The following is an 18,725-nucleotide window of genomic DNA, read 5'->3' as shown; positions in this document are numbered from 1 at the left end:
GATGTGCACGGGATGAGGCGATGGTGGTGGTCATCTCAGTTACTGTTCAACTGGTGGCACGTCACCGCTCTGTGATCACTTACTGCCTTCCAAGAGGCAGCCACGTGACGCAGCCAAGGGGGAGGGGAGTGATGGGCCATTGAGCACCCCCTCCCCCTTACCCCTGGCCCCACGTCCTCCGGTCCCGGTCTCGGGTCGAGCAGTGGATGGGGAAGACGGGAAAGATGGGAACACCGTGACACCAGGACCTCCCACAACAGGGGGCCCGAAACCCTGTTCCGATTTTTACTTTCAATCACATTTCTCATGAAAGCCACTAAATGTGCTAGGTTGAACGTACTAACGATTTTAAAATGTGTTGTTCTCTGAATTGCTTTGGGCAAAAAAGCACACTTAAAAAGAAGGTGGGGTTTTACTTTTCATGCAGAACTATTTGCAGGGAAGAGATAGGGGTCTCCATAAATAGCTGTCACCCCCAACAAATGCATATTTTGAACATAAAACTCCTTATTTCTGCCAAGCGTTTTTCTACTGAAACATTTTAATTGGGGCTTTCAGCTACAGAGCACCGTAACTTTACCTGTGTTGTGTGTGTTGTGCGTTTCCGGTTTCAGTTACGAATCTCACTAACCTAGAGGCACAAAAGCTTTTTGTCCTGCCCCTCCCCCCAGCTAGCGTCACATGTTGTTCTGTCACAATAACTGACACCTGTGCTTTTGTGCTCTTACCCTCTTTCATGGTGCACATAATTATAAGGTGCGCTGGGGGCATCCTTTCACGCTGACAACCATCGGCCCCGAAAGTGTTGACGGGCGGGCGATGCGGGGGGATTCACTGGATTCGTGTTAAGGCGGACGCGCCTCACGCAGGCGCTTCTCAAACCCCAACTCAGAGGGGGCTTTCAGGTGACCCGGGGCTTACAGCTGACGCCCTCACGTGTCGCCGTAGAATCATGTGGTTGCACCCTCTGTGTTTTTCACTGTATTGGGAGATGTATTCTTAACAAGTACCTTTAAGTGCGGAGCATTTTAAATCCTTCATCAAGCGCGGGTGTCAAAAGCGTAGAAACTGGTCCTGGATGGGTAAGGATGAAGGATGCTGTACAGTCTGATAAGTGGGCAACCGCCTGCCACCAAGGGGAGACCTGCCCACTCTCTTCTGGGGGAGGCCTCTGCGGTCCTCAAGGGGGTGACAGCAAGGACGTCTTTGCTGACACCTCGCCTGGTCCCTCCCTGTCCTCTTAGGACGCCAGCGGGAGGGGAAAGAGCCCTGTCCGTCTGATTTAATCCTGTTTGCTCTGCAGGCTTCGTTCTCATGTTCTTTTTTTTCTGCTTAGTCAGTCTTTGAATTAGATGTTGTAATGAAGGTCTTTTAAGCCAAACTTCCTCTCTCAAAGCCAGCAGGCTGCATTGGAGAGATCACCTAGCCAGGAAACCCACCACGGCCTTCTCCTTTGTTTGTTTTCGGTCCTTGTCTGGCGAGGTGGAAAGAGAACAGGGAGGTAGCTGCTGGAAGGCTAGGCAGCGTGTGCCACGCTGGCTCTCAGACCCCAGGAGGACTCTGGGCCTGAGCCCCTTTCGGGGTAAAGAGAAACAAGCCCCCACGGGAGGGGAGTAACTCATCCTGGGAGGCACTGTTGCTGGATCCCTCCAGGCCCCCGGCAGTGCCCCTGCCCTCTGCCCAGCACAGTGCCCTCAGTGCTGACCTCGGCCACGTTACCTCAAACCCTGTGCGTGGCCAGCGGTGGCCGTGAAGCCTGCGCATACCGGCTGAACTCCTCTGCGATCACACACGTCCATGGACGGGTCACCGTGTTGGTGGCCTGGGTGCTGCCCTGGGTGCCCTCGCCTCGTCCCCACCACCCTGCCTCGCGCGGCCTGTGCGTGGGTTAACGCTCTGGTATCTGGTCTCTGGGTCATTGGCCTCCTTTACTACCGACGCTGCTCAGTTATCTCCATCCCGGGGTAAGGGAAACATTCAGCCCCAGTCGCCAGGCTCCAGGCGCCGGGGAGCCCCAGTCCCCGCCTAAAACGGGGGAGTCAGGAGGGGCCGTGGGGAGGAGCAGCGGGGTCTCCCACTCCGCAGACGTGTGGGTCGAGGGCTGGGACTGTCGGCACAGGACACGCCGCGTCCCTCGCCTCAGCCAGCCCCTCCCTCCCTGGCTCTTCACCGGCTCTTCAGCTCATCTTTCTTCTGCGGTCTTGTCTCCGCAGATGGACCACGACCCCAGGAAGCCCGCGTACATCGCCACCCAAGGACCGCTGCCCGCAACCGTGGCTGACTTCTGGCAGGTGAATCTTTTTAAATTAAATTTTGTTCTGAGAATAAGATCTTAATACATTGATCATGAATAACGCCTTGGATTCAGTTAAGCCAATTCAGATTTGTTTACAGGTGTTCATCAGATGTTCCTTGATTTCAGAATTTATATGAGCCCTTTCATATTTTTTATTATCAATCTTTTTTTCCAAAACTTGAGTGTGAAAAATTCCCTTTGAGAGATTTAATACTTTAAAGACTCTTACCTCTTTAGCCACTTTACTTTAGCCAATTTATTTTATGAACTATAAAGAAATGAAATAATAAGTGTTTAAATTATTGTATTTTATTCAAATGTATCTCTTGTCTATAGTTTTAATTTTATGACGGTAAAAGATGGTGCTCAGATTATGGTCTCTCTCTTTGTGGATACTCTGTAATGATGCATTTTACAGGCCAGGTTGGTCTCTTTCTTTTCATTCAGCAAAATCCTGAACACTCAGACCAGGCTCAGACGTTGAGAACTCGCGTCAACGTTGGCCAATAAAAGGAAAATCAGGAGGCCAGTGGGCTTCCCTCTCCCAGTCCCCTCTCTTTTTCCCCATTGTCCACAGCATGGCAAAGCTCCGTAGGAGCAGCTCTTGGAAGGTGGCACCGTGGGGTGTGCGCGTGAGGTCACATCATTGCTCGGCAGCTCTAACAACCCCCTCCTGTGTGTTGGGCACTTCGGGTGTCCCCGGAACTGGTACAGAGGGCCTCCTGAGGACAAGATGAGGAAGATGTGCCTTCTGGGTCCCGGGGCACAGGTGATGGTGGGGCCGGAGCAGCGTGTGGTCCACAGAGCTGGGCTGTTCGGGTCCCGTGGCCACGCCGTCTCTAACCCGGTCGTTCATCCCGACAGAGGGACTATAGCTGAAGTTAGCAAATTGCGTGTTCCCTGTTCCCTGTGGTCTGACAGTCACTTTCCCAACTTTCCAGTCAACCCTCTCCTGACTCTCCACCCTTGAGAACGGTCTCTGCAGGCTTTTCCGGAGAGTCAGGAAGGGATCCAGGATTTGCTGAGTGTCCCAGTGCTCTTTGCCTTGTAAGCGTATCAATGCACAGGTGTCAACATCCCCAGTTCCCAGGCAAGAGAAGCGAGCATCGGGGAGATTACATAACTCACCCAGCAAGTAGGAAACGAAGACTGGACACGTCTGCATGGCCCAGCTCTTTCATGGTGGCTTCACGCTGTTAGAAAGAAAAGACCGAGCTGAATCCTGTGGTCATGGCCTAGAGCCATCAGGCTGTGGCATGAGGACAGTCTGAGGACAAGCTGGTCCCTCCACCCCTGAGGGCTGAGTCTCCTCCCCGTTACACCTAACCTGCTGAGAGGTCACGCAGCCCAGGCGGAGCTGCTCCAGGAGGGGAGCTTGGGGCCCGGGCCCAAGGGTCTTCCTCACAGCATGCGGAGCTGTGTTCCCGAGCCGTGAACCCACCGGTCCCGGTTCTGCCCGCAGAGCGTTGCTGGAATTCCTTGCAGGCCCAGGGTCTGCTCAGCCACCTTCCCGGCCAACCCCAGGCTCCCTGTGCTCAGACAAGCAGAATAAAGAAAATCCCGAGTCGTGTGGCAGAATAAGGGACCCACAGAATCCCACGATCACCGCAGCTTCTACTGTGCTTTGACCCACCATCCCAATGTGCACAGTTACAAGGGGCGTGTAGTGCCCCCAAAGAGGGCAAGTTTCATTTTTATCAGCTTCAGGTCCCGGTTGTAACTTCACGCGTGAAAGCCTCTCTTGCCAACAGAACCACAAGCTCCTGAGGGCGTAGAGATGCTCAGCGTAGTCATTGCTCACATCCGTGGACCACTTACCGTGTACCAGGCCCTGTGTCGAGGGTTTTATACGTTCCGTCCTATAATCTTGGCAGAGTCTGTGAGACGAGAGGTTCGTACTCTGCCGCAGCTCCCGTGGCTAGTACACAGGAGCGCTGGTAGGTTTTTCTTTCTGCTTATTCCGAGTAGTTGCCATTGTTGGGGACAATTCATTTTGTCAGTATTTATCATCAGTATTTGTCAGTATTTATACTAATAGGATTCTTGAGCATTTATGGAGGTCTGATATCAAGGAGCATACGTTCTCGAAATGGAAAGAAAATATCCCTAAATGACACAGCTGGAGAAAAGCATGAAGGTGAGATGAAGTGCAAGATACTTTGAGACACAGTCAGCATCTATCAAACTGTGCGGGAAGCACTGGCATCCCTCGAGGTGGAAACAGATACTCTGTGGCCAACAGGCTGGCCCTCCCAGGACGTCTGGGGCTCGTCGGCCCGTCACAGCCTGGGAGCCGTCCTGCAGCAGAAAGACCTGCCTGCCTTTGTCTCCTCCACAGCCCTTGGGAGAGACCCCATGGTCTCCACACCCGGCCTCAGGGCATCCGGATGCAGGCAGAACACAGTGAAGAGGTGTTGGCCTTGGGACGGAGGGCACTTCAGCACTTGTGGTTTGCTTCCTAGCACAGTCACAGTGGTTGGGTTGGCCTCTAAGTCATATTCTAGAAGTGGGCATCTAGCAAGCATGGCTCTTTATTAATAACTCACCAAGGTCACAGGCTCGACATCCTCAAACATGCCAAGTCCAGCTTCCCCTGCCACCTCAGGCTCAGCAGAAAGCATGAGGAGGAAACAACACCGGCCTCTAAAACTTCTTGCAGAGCTTCTCAGAAGCCACAGTGAAGTGCAAGCTCTTTTAAGAACAGAACCTGATTTGAAACATAAGAAGTTTCCTGTGTCAAAGACAATGGGCTGAACAGAAACCTCTGAATAAGGGTTCACGTCTCATCGCGTTGTCTGGATTCACGGCCTTTGTTAAGTTTTGACCCAGGAACTCAGCACCTGTTACAGAAAATATCGAAGCATCTTCCTTTTTTTTTTTTTTTTTTTGCATTACGCGGGCCTCTCACTGCTGTGGCCTCTCCTGTTGCGGAGCATAGTCTCCGGACGCGCAGGCTCAGCGGCCATGGCTCACGGACCCAGCCGCTCCGCGGCATGTGGGATCTTCCCAGACCGGGGCACCAACCCGTGTCCCCTGCATCGGCAGGCGGACTCCCAACCACTGCGCCACCAGGGAAGCCCAAAGCATCTTCCTTTTATTTGAGCTCTTGGGTGCTGCTCTGAAGCCCCTCCCAGGGACGAGCTCACAGGGGCTTATTCTGTGTCTGTGATGAGCAAATTCCCACAGGAAAGGCCCCTGTGAGGCGGGTTCATGTGAACGGTGGGGTCCCCTTTCCCACGGCACAAAGGAGCCCAGGCTGGGAGCTGAAGACAGCAGGTTGTTGCTTCTCCTGTTTCCAAATAAGGCCACGTTCACGGGTTCGTGGGTGTGACTTTGGGGGACATTATTCCACCCAATACGATGGCAAAGAAGAAAACAAACACTAAGCCCCGAGCGTGGCAGCATTGCAACAGGACACGTGACCGCAGCAGGAGGCCACAGGGCGGGCAGGTGGGCGGAGGGGGGCCAGGGATACGCAGCGACGCCCGAGGCCGTCGGCAGGCTCGGGACTGCGGGGCAACATCCAGACGAGGGGTCGGGGAGACTCTGTCTTCGCTCAGACACGGCACTTCTGGAGCATTCCATCGTAGGCGTGACTCAGCGGCAGCCCTTCCGCCCTGACTGCGGTCTCCACGAGGCAGGGGTCTCCTGCCCCAGCCGGGACCCCCACTCCTGACTCCTCTCCCCACCCCGAGGGCTCTGCCGGGACACACAGCGCTGTTCGCTGTCCCGCGATAAGAATTCTTTCTCTGAATTCACATGACGTGTTCTAAGAATTTGATTCCAAACCAAATGCATGCCCGACCCACGACCTTCCTGTAGAAACATGTTCTGACCTGTGAGGACAGCCCCACGTGTCCCCGGGGCCTGAGGTGGCAGCTCTGGGAGAAGGCAGACCGACGTCCAGGTCCAAGTTCACGTGAGGAAATTAGCAGGAGAGAGGAGGATAACAGCTATTGAGCGCTTACCGTATGCTGGGCCCGGCGCAGGCGCTCGGGGTGCGTGACCTCACCCAACGCCCCTGACAACCTGGGGTAAGGCTGTCGCAAGTGTGTGGTCCCCCCAGACGGGGTCCCGCAGAGACAGGGGGCTGGTGGGGGGCCTGGGTCTGGGGAGGGGTCGGAGAGTTGGTGTTTGGTGGGGCAGAGGCTCAGTTTGGGGAGATGAGAAAGTTCTGGGGACAGTGGTGGTGATGGTGGCACAGGGTAAATGTCCTGTATGCCCTTGAACTGGACACTTAAAACTAGTTAAGAAGGTATTTCTATGTTATGTATATTTCACTAGAATAAACGAACATCAGGATCCCAATTCCAGCAGAAAGCCAAGGCCTAGGGATTCCAAACGACTCCCCCAAATCCACGCGGCAGCTGCAGGCGGGTTCCACACGGGGTCTGTGTGGTCCGAAATGCTTCTTACTGACCCACTGGCCTTAAAGTGAGGAGGGGGCGGTGACTGGGCAGGTGTGTCTCCGTGAAGAGGAGAGAAAGGCCATCCCGCTGTGGGGACTGTCGGCTCTCACGGGCCAGCCCCCTGCTGTGACAGAGGGGACGTGGTGCCTCCCCTCCAGGCACAGAGGGTGTGAGCTACGTCCTCCAGGTGTGCGTGTGCATGTGCGTGCGTGTGTCCAAGGCTAGAACTGGGGCAAGGCTTCTCCAGGAGCCGAGGTTTCCCTGCAAGGAGGGAAGGCCTGCCCACCTGCCGGGAGCCAGGCCCGCTGGGCTCATACACGAGCTCCAGGTGCCTCGGGAGCTCGGGGACAGCCTTCCCGGAGAACAGCAGCCTCTGGGCTGTGAGCAGAGAGGGAGGACAAGCCCCAGGCGCAGGCTGCCCGGCCCTGAGCTGTCCAGGTGGGCATCACCCACTTGTCCTGGAGCTGCTCCGGCCCCCGGCCCTACCGTCCCACCCCTGCGTTCCAAGGAGCCCCATCCATGTGGGCCATGGGCTGTCTGACGTCTTTCCTTCTGTATGTTCAGACAAAGCAGAAATTCAGGCAGCGCGGTGGCTGATTCAGGTGCGTGTGGACCGTCTGCGGATATGGACGCTACAGTCGGCGTGCGAGGTCCCCAGCCAGCCAGCGGTGCCTGAGCTCAGGGCCGGGGCCCCTCCAGGGCAGGGACTGGTGGCCGTTCCCCACTCACTGGGGGCCGGGTGGGGGGAGACACTCTAGAATTTCCAGCCTTGCCCACCTTGCTTGACAAACTTTTTGGTAACTTTCAGACAGAATCAGAGGCTGGGGAGCTGAGCCACAGACTCCAGGGCAGAGACCTGCTGAGGTCAGCAGGAATTCAGCTCGTGCCCAATTAGTGTCGACATTTTTTATTATTATTATTATTATTATTAACATTTACCAAGAAAGTAGTCCGCCTGTTGATTTCTGTTTCCCACTTTCTGAAAGTACATTCTGCTATGAAGTCTTAACTGGTCAAGTGCACTTTTCCAAATGGATGGGCTTGATTTAAATCAAGTGTTTTTATTCCGTAGCACCCATCAGTCGTCGTTCTTAGGATGGTCAAGGAGAAACCCAAGTGAAGTACCGTGGAGGACCGAAGGAACATAAAGATTTTTCCTCCAGGGACTTACTGCGCAGGGGGGTGAAGCAGAAATGCAGTAGAAAGGTCCTGACGAATTACAGGAGTGAGCCGTGTGCCGGGGCCACGCTGGGTCCAGCAGACAGGGAGCTGGAAGGTGGCAGCCCCGTTCCCAGAGCGCGCCCGGGCTCCCACCTCTGGGCAGGTCAGCTGACAGGTGACTGCTTTACAGCCAGCGTCACCCAAGCCCCCAGGAGCCTAGCCTGGAACACCCAGAGGTGACCCTCGCTGGGTGCGCCCGTGCAGACACCCCAGTGCCCCCCAGTTGGCAGGACGCCTGGTCACGTCAGGGCTCGTGATGTCAGGGTGTTCTAAGAGGCGGGACCCAGAGCAGGAGGACGTCCTCCAGTCCCTGTCCCTCAGCTCATGCCAAGTCACTGCTGGATGTTCATCCAGCACTAGCCCTGGGCAGCGAATGATGGGAAAGAGAAGAATTTGCAGATTTTACTGATTCTGGAGTGTTAAGAGATTGTGGCCAGAGAAATGTACTCAGGAGCCCTGTGAACTTTGATGTTATAGCACATTATTTGATTAAATTAAAGGAATGCAGGAATTGAGGACAGTGAATTTCTTAGGAAAAACCTGATCTTTCATTTCCATGAATTCACAAGTACTTTAAGCACATGCCCTAGATTTTCCAGGAAATTTTACTTCAAATATTTAGTCTGGTTGAATTCTCCGTACATGAATTCACAAACCTTTCAAGATAAAAGGAAACTTTTGTCAGATCATCTTATGTAAACGTGGGTTTGGAGACCGTGCTCTGCGCAGGGCTGTGCACGGTTGTGTATGGTGAGCCCGGCAGTGCGTCCTCGCGCCAGGCACGTGGCAGAGCCTTAGCTCAGGCTCGGGTAAAGAACACAGCCTGAGTTTCCTTTTTAACTGATTTTTATGGACCTCAGCTGAAAACACTTTGCTCTTCTGTGTAACACTGCTTCCTTAGTCTGTCTTTTCTTCTTTTTTCTTTCTTTCTTTGTTTTTTTCTTCTTTCTTCTTTTTTCTCCTCCTCCTTCTCTTGATTCACAAGTGGATCTGATGCATTTACATCAGGTCCTGATTTTGAAAAGGAAGATGGCAGCCTCAGTGGCACTTTTTTTACCTACGAAGTCAACGTGCATGTTAAACTTGAAACACAAACGCAGGCCAGGGAGCTGTAAGTGATTCTAAGGGACAAGAGTCCCGGGCCCAGGTGACTCCCCATACAGTCACATACCTGACATAAACACCTCTGCAGCAACTGCACAAAGTTCGGATAAACAGGCAGCTTGGTCTGTGAGTGGCCTCGCTGTGGAAATGCTAAATGGCCACACCAGCCACATTGCCTCTGCTTGACACACAAGCAGGCTGTTCCGTCTTTGCAAAAGAACTCTTGCTTGATTCCGGTGAAATGGCACGTGTCTCTTATGTAGGCGGTTTCTCCTGCTTGCTGGTGGAAAACATCCAGAGGTGGCTGCTGCAGTTTATCCAGAATCGAGACTGGCTTGGGCTCAGTTCCGATCTTAACAGCTGGGAGATGCCTTCCTCCCCGCTCAGCCCTTCCTGGGTGTCAGCATTTCATATCAGCTTTGCTACCATTACCTCAGGGTTTTATCTCCGAGGGAAGCCCACGCTGACAGCTTTGTTTACTGAGAAGCAAACCAGGTGGGTGTGAGTCACGCGTGGAAGATGTGATCCAAGATTTCATCACCTTCATCCTCATGTAGCCAGACCGCCACCCCCAGCATTCACAGTTTGACTCAGGGCCTGTGATTGTGTAGCCAAAGCAGACCAGAGTCTGGAAAGGCTTCATGGCGCGTTTCTTACGACCGTCCTCTGGACAGGGCGAGCGCGGGGCTGGGGGTGGGCACTGCAAAAGGTGCCATAGACGCTGCTGTTTTTCTTCTTTAATAGATTTCAGAGCACGTGGTTACAGCTGACTGACATAAAATGCAAGTGCTCTGAGGCCTCTGAGTCCTTCTCGTTTTCAAATTTGTCAGCACCCTCATTGCCAGGCTTAAGCTGATCTGCGTTCAAACTTTGAAAAGAAGTTGGCAGCGGAAATGGGTCGTGTGGCGGGGTGGCGAGGATGCTCGGCCTGGTCTGGAGAAAAGCTGCCCCACCTCCTGCAGTGGCAGCTGCAGTGGGCATGCAGACAGTGCACGCGCTTCAAAAGAAACCACTTTTCTGTGCACTGAGCAAGTCCTAGGAGCACTTCTGCCAGGCAAGCCTTTGATAGCATTTTCTTTGAGTTCTCTTTTTACAGAACTATTCAAATGATCTCTTTTTAAAATATGTATTGTTTTCAACTAAGCATCAACTGTAATAAATCCCTGTGCCAGATGCCTGGGAGGTAGAAATGTCAACCAGACAAGGCTCTAGTCTTCAAGGAGATGACAATCTGGTAGTAGAAAGTCGTGCCAACACAGACGAGACCAGTACAAGGTGCAAAGGGTCTCATCACAAGAGATCCAGGTAAAGGGAGGAGAAGCTTCCTGCCCGGAGAGACCAGAGTGCTTTGTAGAAGAAACCCTGGCCTTTTACCCATTCAAGTGGATTGTCTTGCCTTTAATCGGGTCTCAGTGGGGCTTTGAAAGAGTTTTGTTTGCTAAACACTTGGTGCTCAAGAAAGACTTCGAATGAAGAGACCCTGTAGTTTCTTTCCATCTGCTCTAATTAGAACTTGGAGCTGATGTTTTTCAACACCTGTGGATGATTTGGGGCTGGAGTAGAGAGCAGGTATCAGTGAGTGTATCCTTTCCTGGGGCCGCCGTAACAAATGTCCACACACTGGGTGGCTTAAAACAGTAGAAGTGTATTCTCTCAGTTCTAGAAGCCAGAAGTCCAAACTCCAGGTACCGGCAGGGCCGCTCTGTCTCGGGAGCTCTGAGAGGAGGACCTTCCAGCTTTCAGGTGCCCCGAGTGTTCCTGGCGGCGTCTCCCCAGTCCCAGCCCATGTTCACATGGTGTTTCCCTCCTCTTGTGTTGGATTAGGACCCACCCTGATGGAGTATAACCTCGTCTTTTTATTTCTATGACATATGCAGAGACCCTCTTTCCAACTAAGGCCGCATTCATAGGTGCCAGGGGCTAAGACGTCAACATGTCTTTTCAGGGGACAAAGTTCAACCCCTGCGGGGTTGCAAAGAGCAATATGGTGTTTGTTTTTTAACCAACAATCTGTAGATTACTCAGTTGGATCAGATTGCCTCCAGAGTATGTATTTCATGTCACTTGGGCCAACGGTCTGAACTACAGCCGCATGTTAACTTTTCCACTCACCTGGGTCTGATGACTGTGAACAGGTTCCCAGGCTCAGCTGCCTCAGCTGCATTGTCATCGTGTGTTCCTTCTCTGGGTGGCCTCTGAGTGCCACTCGGGGCTGGGAGCACAGGCGTGGGTGGCGGGGTGTAGCTGGAGTGTTTTATGACAGCCCAGGACCTCAGAGATAGCCACCCCGACCCCTGTGACACCACCACCAGTGAAGAAGTCGGTGGGCATCGTCACCACCGGTGGTCCCGTCACTCCTGCCCCCGTCCCCTGTGTGCGGGGTGATAACGTGCCTTCAGGGTGGGCTTCCCTGGCCTGTGCTGGTGCTTTCTAGGAGAAGCTCACGAAAAGGGGGGCATTTCTGGTTCTTCTCCAAACGCAGCACCAGGGGCTTATCCTCGGGATCCCACATGTAAGGCCACGTTTAATCCACATTGACAGCTTTCTTCTGACCCAGGGCTGACAGCACCTGCTTACTGTTCGGGAAAAGGAACCCACTTTATGCCAGTAAAGGACTGTTATGGCCAGGACCTCTCTCCCCACCCCTGCCGTGGCCTCTGATGTCCTGACCCGTGGTAGGTGCCCAATACATGTGCCCAATGAACCGGAGATGACCATGCATGCTGTGTTGTCTGACATTTAACCGAACGGAAAGTGCTAGGAAGTGCCATCTCTGGTATTCAACCACCGCTCTTTAATTCAGCAAAGCGCTGGCTTCAGTGGACTGCAGCAAGGTCAGGTAGGGAATCTGGGTCGTTATTTACTTCCTTGAAGAGAAAAATGTAGCAGGTTTCTCAAAGATCGGGCACAGAAATCGCGTCTTCCTCATGCCAGGCATGACACTGCAAAACCAAGCCAAGGAAGAGGGCGGGAGTGCAGTCTCCTGTTCAGAAACGGAACCTGCTCAGCTGGGGTTTCCACCAGATCCTATATTCCCTCCGAAACCTGCCACAGCTTTCCCGGTGTGCTCGGGAGTCCAGCTGGCCAGGCAGCACAGTGGGAGACCGGAAAAGGTGGCGAAGGTGGCTGTCACCCCCCGCACAGGCTCCAGGCCACACGGGCAGGGCTGGCGGAGTGGGAACCACCCTGTGATGCTGGTGCCCACGTGGGCTGAGATTGGTTTGATTTAGTCAGTTCCCCTGTCTGCTTTCACACAGTGACCTCAAAAGAAATATTATCCCCAGGAGTGCCTTTGGGGTTGTTCGTTTCAATTATTTCATTTGGATTCACTCTTAACCAAACCTTCAGAGAGCCAGGCGGGTCCCCAGACGGAAGGACCTCGGTGGGGGAGGGCCTTCCTAACGCCACTCCTGGGGCACAAGCGGAGCCTCGATGATGAGTTTATGGCCTGGATCATTGTGTTTTTATTGCGCTCATGAAATCTGTGTTTCTCCTCATTTTCGTAATGGTTTCACTAGGCTCCTGCCCTTCCTCAAGGCACGTTAAACTGCTGCATGTGAGAAGGACAGATCGGCGGGTGGGTCTGGAGGCCTGAGAAGCTTAGAGCAGGGCGCTGGCTTTGAATTCTCACCTGTTGTTGGGTTTGCACTAAAGAGAAGGAAAGCGTGTGGGTTTGAGCGTAAGTCACGTTTATGTGGGCTTTTTTGTAAACACTGCAGCAAGTCCCCTTGAATTCCACTATAAATGATACACTAAGAGGGGCCTTAAGAATATTGACTATTTCTATCCCTGACGTCTAACCCATAGAATCAGTGGTTTTAGCAAAGATGCTCCAAGTACGTAGGCTCACGGCCACAAAGTTGTGAGTCTTGTCTGCAAAGGAGCCAAGTTCGAGAGCCTTTGTGTCTTTGCCATGTCTGGTGTTTAAACGTGGGCCCGTTTGTTTCTTGTGTCTCGGAGCTGGGTTTGGTGTGGCTGTTATGGATGATTAAGTCAGTTTGGGGTGCGCTTTCCTTTGGGCAGTATTGCTATATTTTGGTAAAAGGAAACGAAATGCCGGCAGGGACTCGTGGCTGTAATGCACTTGGGAAGGAATACTTTCAGGGCTGTTTCCGATAGGATGGCAGCTCCACAAAGCAAACTGTTTGTCTAGTCGCACAAATAATGACAAGTAGTGGAAAACGAACACATCCACTAATGTCTGTTTGTGTCCCACGGAGAAGTGGTGTGTCCGAGTCAGGCCAGCCAACCCGCTGTGGGACCAGTCTCCTGTTTGTCCTGCGTTACAGACCAAAACGGGGGGAGCCAGGCAGCTGAATGTACAACTGAGGAGGTTTTACAAGGTGTGGAACGAGTTTACGAGATTCTTTTTTTAATATTCCATGGAACATGCAAATTATGGGGCCAGCATATTCAGAGATGCAAAAGCAGCTTCCGAGTCCACTGTCTAATGAAAATGAAATAAATTTCCTGTGCACGGAGTAGATTTGGACTGTGTCTCTGGGGCACTAAGTACGCATGTCATGGGGCTCAGCCACTCACACCAGTCTCTATCTGTCTGCAGATGGTGTGGGAGAGCGGCTGTGTGGTCATCGTCATGCTGACGCCCCTCTCGGAGAACGGCGTCAGGCAGTGTTACCACTACTGGCCGGATGAGGGCTCCAACCTCTACCACGTCTATGAGGTACTTCCCTGGGTGGCCACCGTGGGCCGTGGGCTTGGGGGCCATGGGCTGTGGCGGGCACTGGTGGGCCTGCCCTGTGCGGTCGCCAGCCGCTGTCCCTTGAAGCCTTGCTGTGCAGTCGGTCCCCATAGGCGGTGTCCCCAGGCCCGTGGTCAACAGACACCAAGACCCTCCAGACATCTATGCCATGGGGACTCTGGCAGAAATGGTTTTCATTTTTTTAATTTTATGAATCCAAATTTGGACAGAAAGGACCAAAAAATGACCTCACTGGGTGGTCAGTTGAGCCTGGTTCTGGATAACAGGCCCCTAGTGGGTCCGTTTTCAGAAAGAAGCCTCTGTTGACACTGTCCCTAATTCTTAGCATCCCGCCTGCACCCTGGCCCCTGCTGGTCTCCGGTGGTCTGGGTCCGCAGTGCTTGGCCTTTTTATCTGAGGGTCCCCTGCAGGCAAGCTCATTTCTCCTGCTGGATTTTTGCCCACAACAAGAAGGAACTAAGGAAACTTGGACAGTTAAACCAGTACTGGAGTGTGTCCTTTGACCCTGTTTTGCATTAAAATTATTCAGAATGCCAAAGTCCCACAGCAGGACCCACGTTAGAAGCACAGAGGTTCCCCCTAAGCCGGTCATGGCTTTGGGGTCCCTGCCCTGGGCTTCCAAGCTCAGGGCCCGGCAGCATCTGTGTATGCCTTTGGTTTCCTCTTTCTACAGCCAGGCGGTGCCTCCCTGATGACATGTCAGTGAGAGTGGAACCTCGTGTGGCGTTTTTGCTCAAAAGTATAATTTTTCTCTGGTGATTTTTGTCAAAGGTTTACATGGCTTAGAAAAGACAGAAACTGGAATCGTTTGGACTGTAACAGGTTTTTCCAATAATTTGACTATTATGCCCCAGAGTGACATTTAAAAAACACAAAAAACCAAAAAAACCACCAAGTGATCTTTTGTGTAAACTATGTTGAAATTGGGAAGGTAGGCGGGGCTGCTCACCAGCATCCCCCGCCCACCACATGCCCCCGTGGTCCCCACCCCTCTCTCCGCAATGTGGCTCCGCGCTCAGCCGAGCTGGGCCCCCAGCCAACGCCTGTTTCTGCACACACACCCCCGTCCGCTCTCCCCCTGCCCAGGTGCATCTGGTCTCTGAGCACATCTGGTGCGAGGATTTCCTCGTGAGGAGCTTTTATCTCAAGAACCTTCAAACCAACGAGACTCGCACGGTGACGCAGTTCCACTTCCTGAGCTGGTATGACCAGGGAGTGCCTTCCTCCACGAGGTCCCTTCTGGATTTCCGCAGGTAAGACCCACGGCCCGCCGGCGGGGTAGCGTGCTGAGCGCGGACACGGAGAGAAGGGGTTTCCTGGGTCCAAGGGGCCGTTTGCTGTAAGACGTGCCATCTGCTAATATTTGTATGTTATACATCTATTTATGTTGTGTATAGAGGAGGGGAGGGGAGATTATGTTAACTCACACATTAACTGTAAGACGCTTTCTAGCTTCAGAGGTGTTAAAATGTGAGGGGGGATGGGTATCTTAGAATCGTGGAAATGTGGTCATTGTTCTCGATAAGATTCTTCAAGTGGTGAAGAATCCTAGGGTGTGAATTTCACAGGATATTGGTGAAGAAAGCCCAGAGTTTTCGTTTGGGTGCTCAGCTGGTTAGTTATGATGATGAGAGCTAGGCCCAGATTCTGAAATGGATGACCTTGGATGAACACCTGGCTGGAGTTCCCACATTACCGTGTATTTGTGGTGCAGTTTGGAAGCTGACAGTTAAAAAATATCTAGAGAGAAAATGAAGGTGTCAAAGGCCACCCATAACCACGTTCTGAGCTTTCTAGAACCTCCCTTACGTTTAGCTGATTGGAAACCTAACAAGTATGGGAAACAGATAAATATTCAAAACAAGGAATTAGAGAATAAAGGCGAAATGCTCTTTAAACGACTTTAATTGCATGTATTCGTAAAGTGATTTGTATCTGAACAGTCACAGATACGTAACTCAAGGGAGGCTGAAACGGCGTGTTGTCATAAAGATGGGGTTTCAGGCATAACTCTGGATTTCTTGAATTTGTGTTACAGATTCTGAAGGTTATTTTGATACTATTTCTTTTGCCTTTTAGCCCACTTTGAAAAACAAAACAAATTTCTTTATTTGAATAGCCCTGCGTGTTAAATAGCATGTGAAACAGCTCCAGCCGAGACGCGAGTTTGGCGTCTCGCCTGTCGCCCTGTCCCCCTCCCCAGGCAGGCAGAGGACGCGAGCAGCAGGGGGTCCTGGGCGCTCTTGGACAGACCCACTCCATCCCGATTGCCTGGCCATTACTTACATTTTCTTAATACGAATTTATTTCTAAAAATCTTACTTAGAGCACATTTCCTGAGATAGACTCTTCAAAAAACAGTCATTACTGGCAAAATGGATGCAGCTACACACACGGCCGTTGCCGTCTTGGTGCTCATCCAGTGTGTCTGTACATATATGCATATGGGCGTGTTTCTAGCTCCGTATCCATATATGGAGTTGGACAATACATCACCAACCCTCTGTGCTTACAGTTCGTCAGGAAGAAAAATCTGATTCCCCAAATTCCCTTTCTCCAGAGTCCCAGGAGATAGGGCCCGAGAAGGTTTCGGTAAATAAAAAGGAACGCGAACCCCCGGGCCCGATTTTGAGCGTCTCGTTAGAGAGAAAGCTGTCCTGCCCTCACTAGCGGACAAGGTTGCTCTCCTGTCCTACCTGGGCCGTTGGTATGATCACACTCTCAGAGCACATCGTGCTCAGACACGGATCGCTGCTTTGTGGTTTTCTGTGTCAAGCAGCCCCCAGATGTCAGCCATCAGAAGGTGAGCCGGCTTCTGAAGACACTGGTCATTTCAATGCAGCGGGGCGGCTCAGCTCCCTTTGAACAATAGACCCGCGTTTGTTCCCGCTCTGGCCGAGCGCGGTCGTCAGACACCGAGATGTGTAATTAAATATTCCTGGCGCCCAGAGGGAGCACATTTACACTTTAAAGAGAAACTGCTAAGCTAAGGGATAATTAGCGTCACCCGCGAGGGCTTCGCTGTAGAAGAACTCTCCCTCTCTGCTGCTCTGACACTCCTGGCTGTGCGCAATGACGTCCACTAACGCTGCTCCCTGTAGAAATGGACAACCCTTACTTTGCCAGCTAATGAGCGGTGGCCAGTGTCATTTTTGTGATGTTGCAGCTAGTAATATGAGCCCAGTTGCATAGTCACAAAAGTGATCATTGGAAACTGTGACTGTACTGCAGGGACAGAGTGGGAAGCCCCCTTTCTGAGCCTCTAACGACCTCTGACCTTTGCTTGCTGTTGGTTGCATGGCGGTTCCTTCTCACTCAGTGACCCATGGGTTGGTTTGTATTACTAATCGTTCTTTCTCGGTGAATGCCTCCTCTTGCAGTAGATACGATACCCATCTTACTCAATGTTTGCGGCCTCTTGCTTACTGATGATTTGTTCCAGTAAAAGTAAAGCCAGACAGCTGTGCATTGCTCATCTTCATGAATTATCCGCATCTCTCTCTCGGGTCGACCAGATGAACGCTTTGGTGGACCGTGTGATGCTTCTGCTTTTCTCCTTGTGATGCTTTATGTGGTAATAATACAAGTACCTGGTTCTGTGTAAATAAAATTCTAAACCGTGGCCGCACACTGGATTTCCACTCGCGCCTCCTCGATGGCTTGTGGCTGTTTGTAAATAGGTTTAGCACAGGGAGGGGCTGGCATGAATATTAAAATTACACTGAAACCTTCTTGGGTCCTGCCGAGGCAGCCAGTCACAACACGCTGGAGAAAAGAACATTTTAAACATGTCGTACAATAGAGACCAGAATTGCAGTCTGGAGAAGCAAGTCACAGCCATAATAGCCAGCAATTTGCTTTTTAGCCACATTTCTTAGCCAGGGAGGTGATCCCTACTGTGTCTGGCCAAAGGGGGCCCGACCGGCTAGCTGTACGTGGAGCACTGCTGTTCCCTTATGCTGTTCTTTCCTGAAACCAGCACGTTTCAAAGAAGGGCATCTTGTCGTTGTGTTTGTTTCTTTTTCAATCTACCTTTTTTGTGCTTGGCCCCATCAGAAAAAATGAGCAAAACTGGGGGATTGACCAAAAGTTGAGTTTAGCCTTTAGAAACACAGACAGGCCTGGCAGATAGGAAACATAACAGGGGGGTGGAGGTGCCGAGCTGAGGTGGTTCACACCTAAAAGATTCCGTGACTGAGAAGCATCCAGGAGGAAATTCTGTTTGAAGGTGCACACCCCGGCTCTGGTCTCACGGGCAAGCAAGCTCCGTTCTGCGCATACGCACACGCACACACAGCGCGTGCATCATGCCTGGACACACACGCGTGTGCACGCACACACACAGCGCGTGCATCCTGCCTGGAGACACGCGTGTGCATGCGCACACACAGCGCGTGCATCATGCCTGGACACACACACACGTGTGCATGCGCACACACACGGCCTTTATTGAGCTGGCGGGCTCCCCACTGCTCAACTGGAGACAAGTCCTTGGGGCCTGGCATCTATTTTGTCGGAGCTAAAGCTCACCGTTGCCTTGACAACCTGAGTCGAGAAGGGGAGGTTTTAGAAGGAGCCGGTAGATCTCTTTTCCAATCTCTTATTCTCAAAGGGCTGAGAACTTTCCAGGGATCCTGGCACAGACGTTCCCTCAACTTAATCACTTCCCCTTTCCTCTCCCCTAAACCCTAACACTGGGGTGTAGGTCAAAAGCAAGGATAGGCTCCAGCAGAAGCAGTGCTGTGGCCACGAGGACGCTGAGCAGCCTGTTGTACCCAGGTCTCTGGGTCCTCACCTCCCAGGCTCTCTGAGGTCCGGGCTTGAAGCCTGGCTCTCAGCCGGGGAGCAGCCACAGAGCACGTGCCGCTGCGCTGATGGCCCCGGGCGTGGCCGTCTCCGGGCACATCTTACGTGGAGTGTACGGCCACCTCCTGCCACTTCCCTCGTGCTGTTCCGAGGGTGGAGTCTCCCT

The 18,725-nt window shown here is 52.4% G+C and overlaps 1 protein-coding gene across 1 annotated transcript in view; it reads left to right on the top strand.

Annotated features, from left to right (window-relative positions):
• The window catches only part of PTPRN2 (protein tyrosine phosphatase receptor type N2), a gene marked incomplete at both ends in the record, with an annotated part of 706,645 nt that overhangs the window by 663,818 nt on the left and 24,102 nt on the right, over positions 1-18,725 (top strand). Inside the window, 3 exons of the mRNA XM_079711893.1 lie at positions 2,214-2,291; positions 13,595-13,714; positions 14,840-15,006. Coding sequence (XP_079568019.1) covers positions 2,214-2,291; positions 13,595-13,714; positions 14,840-15,006 — 365 coding nt within the window. The remainder of the gene's footprint in view (positions 1-2,213; positions 2,292-13,594; positions 13,715-14,839; positions 15,007-18,725) is intronic.

The sequence above is a fragment of the Hyperoodon ampullatus genome (genome assembly GCF_949752795.1).
Source record: "Hyperoodon ampullatus genome assembly, chromosome: 9".
NCBI classification, from domain to species: Eukaryota; Metazoa; Chordata; class Mammalia; order Artiodactyla; family Ziphiidae; genus Hyperoodon; species Hyperoodon ampullatus.
This window is presented reverse-complemented; position numbering and strand designations above follow the sequence as displayed.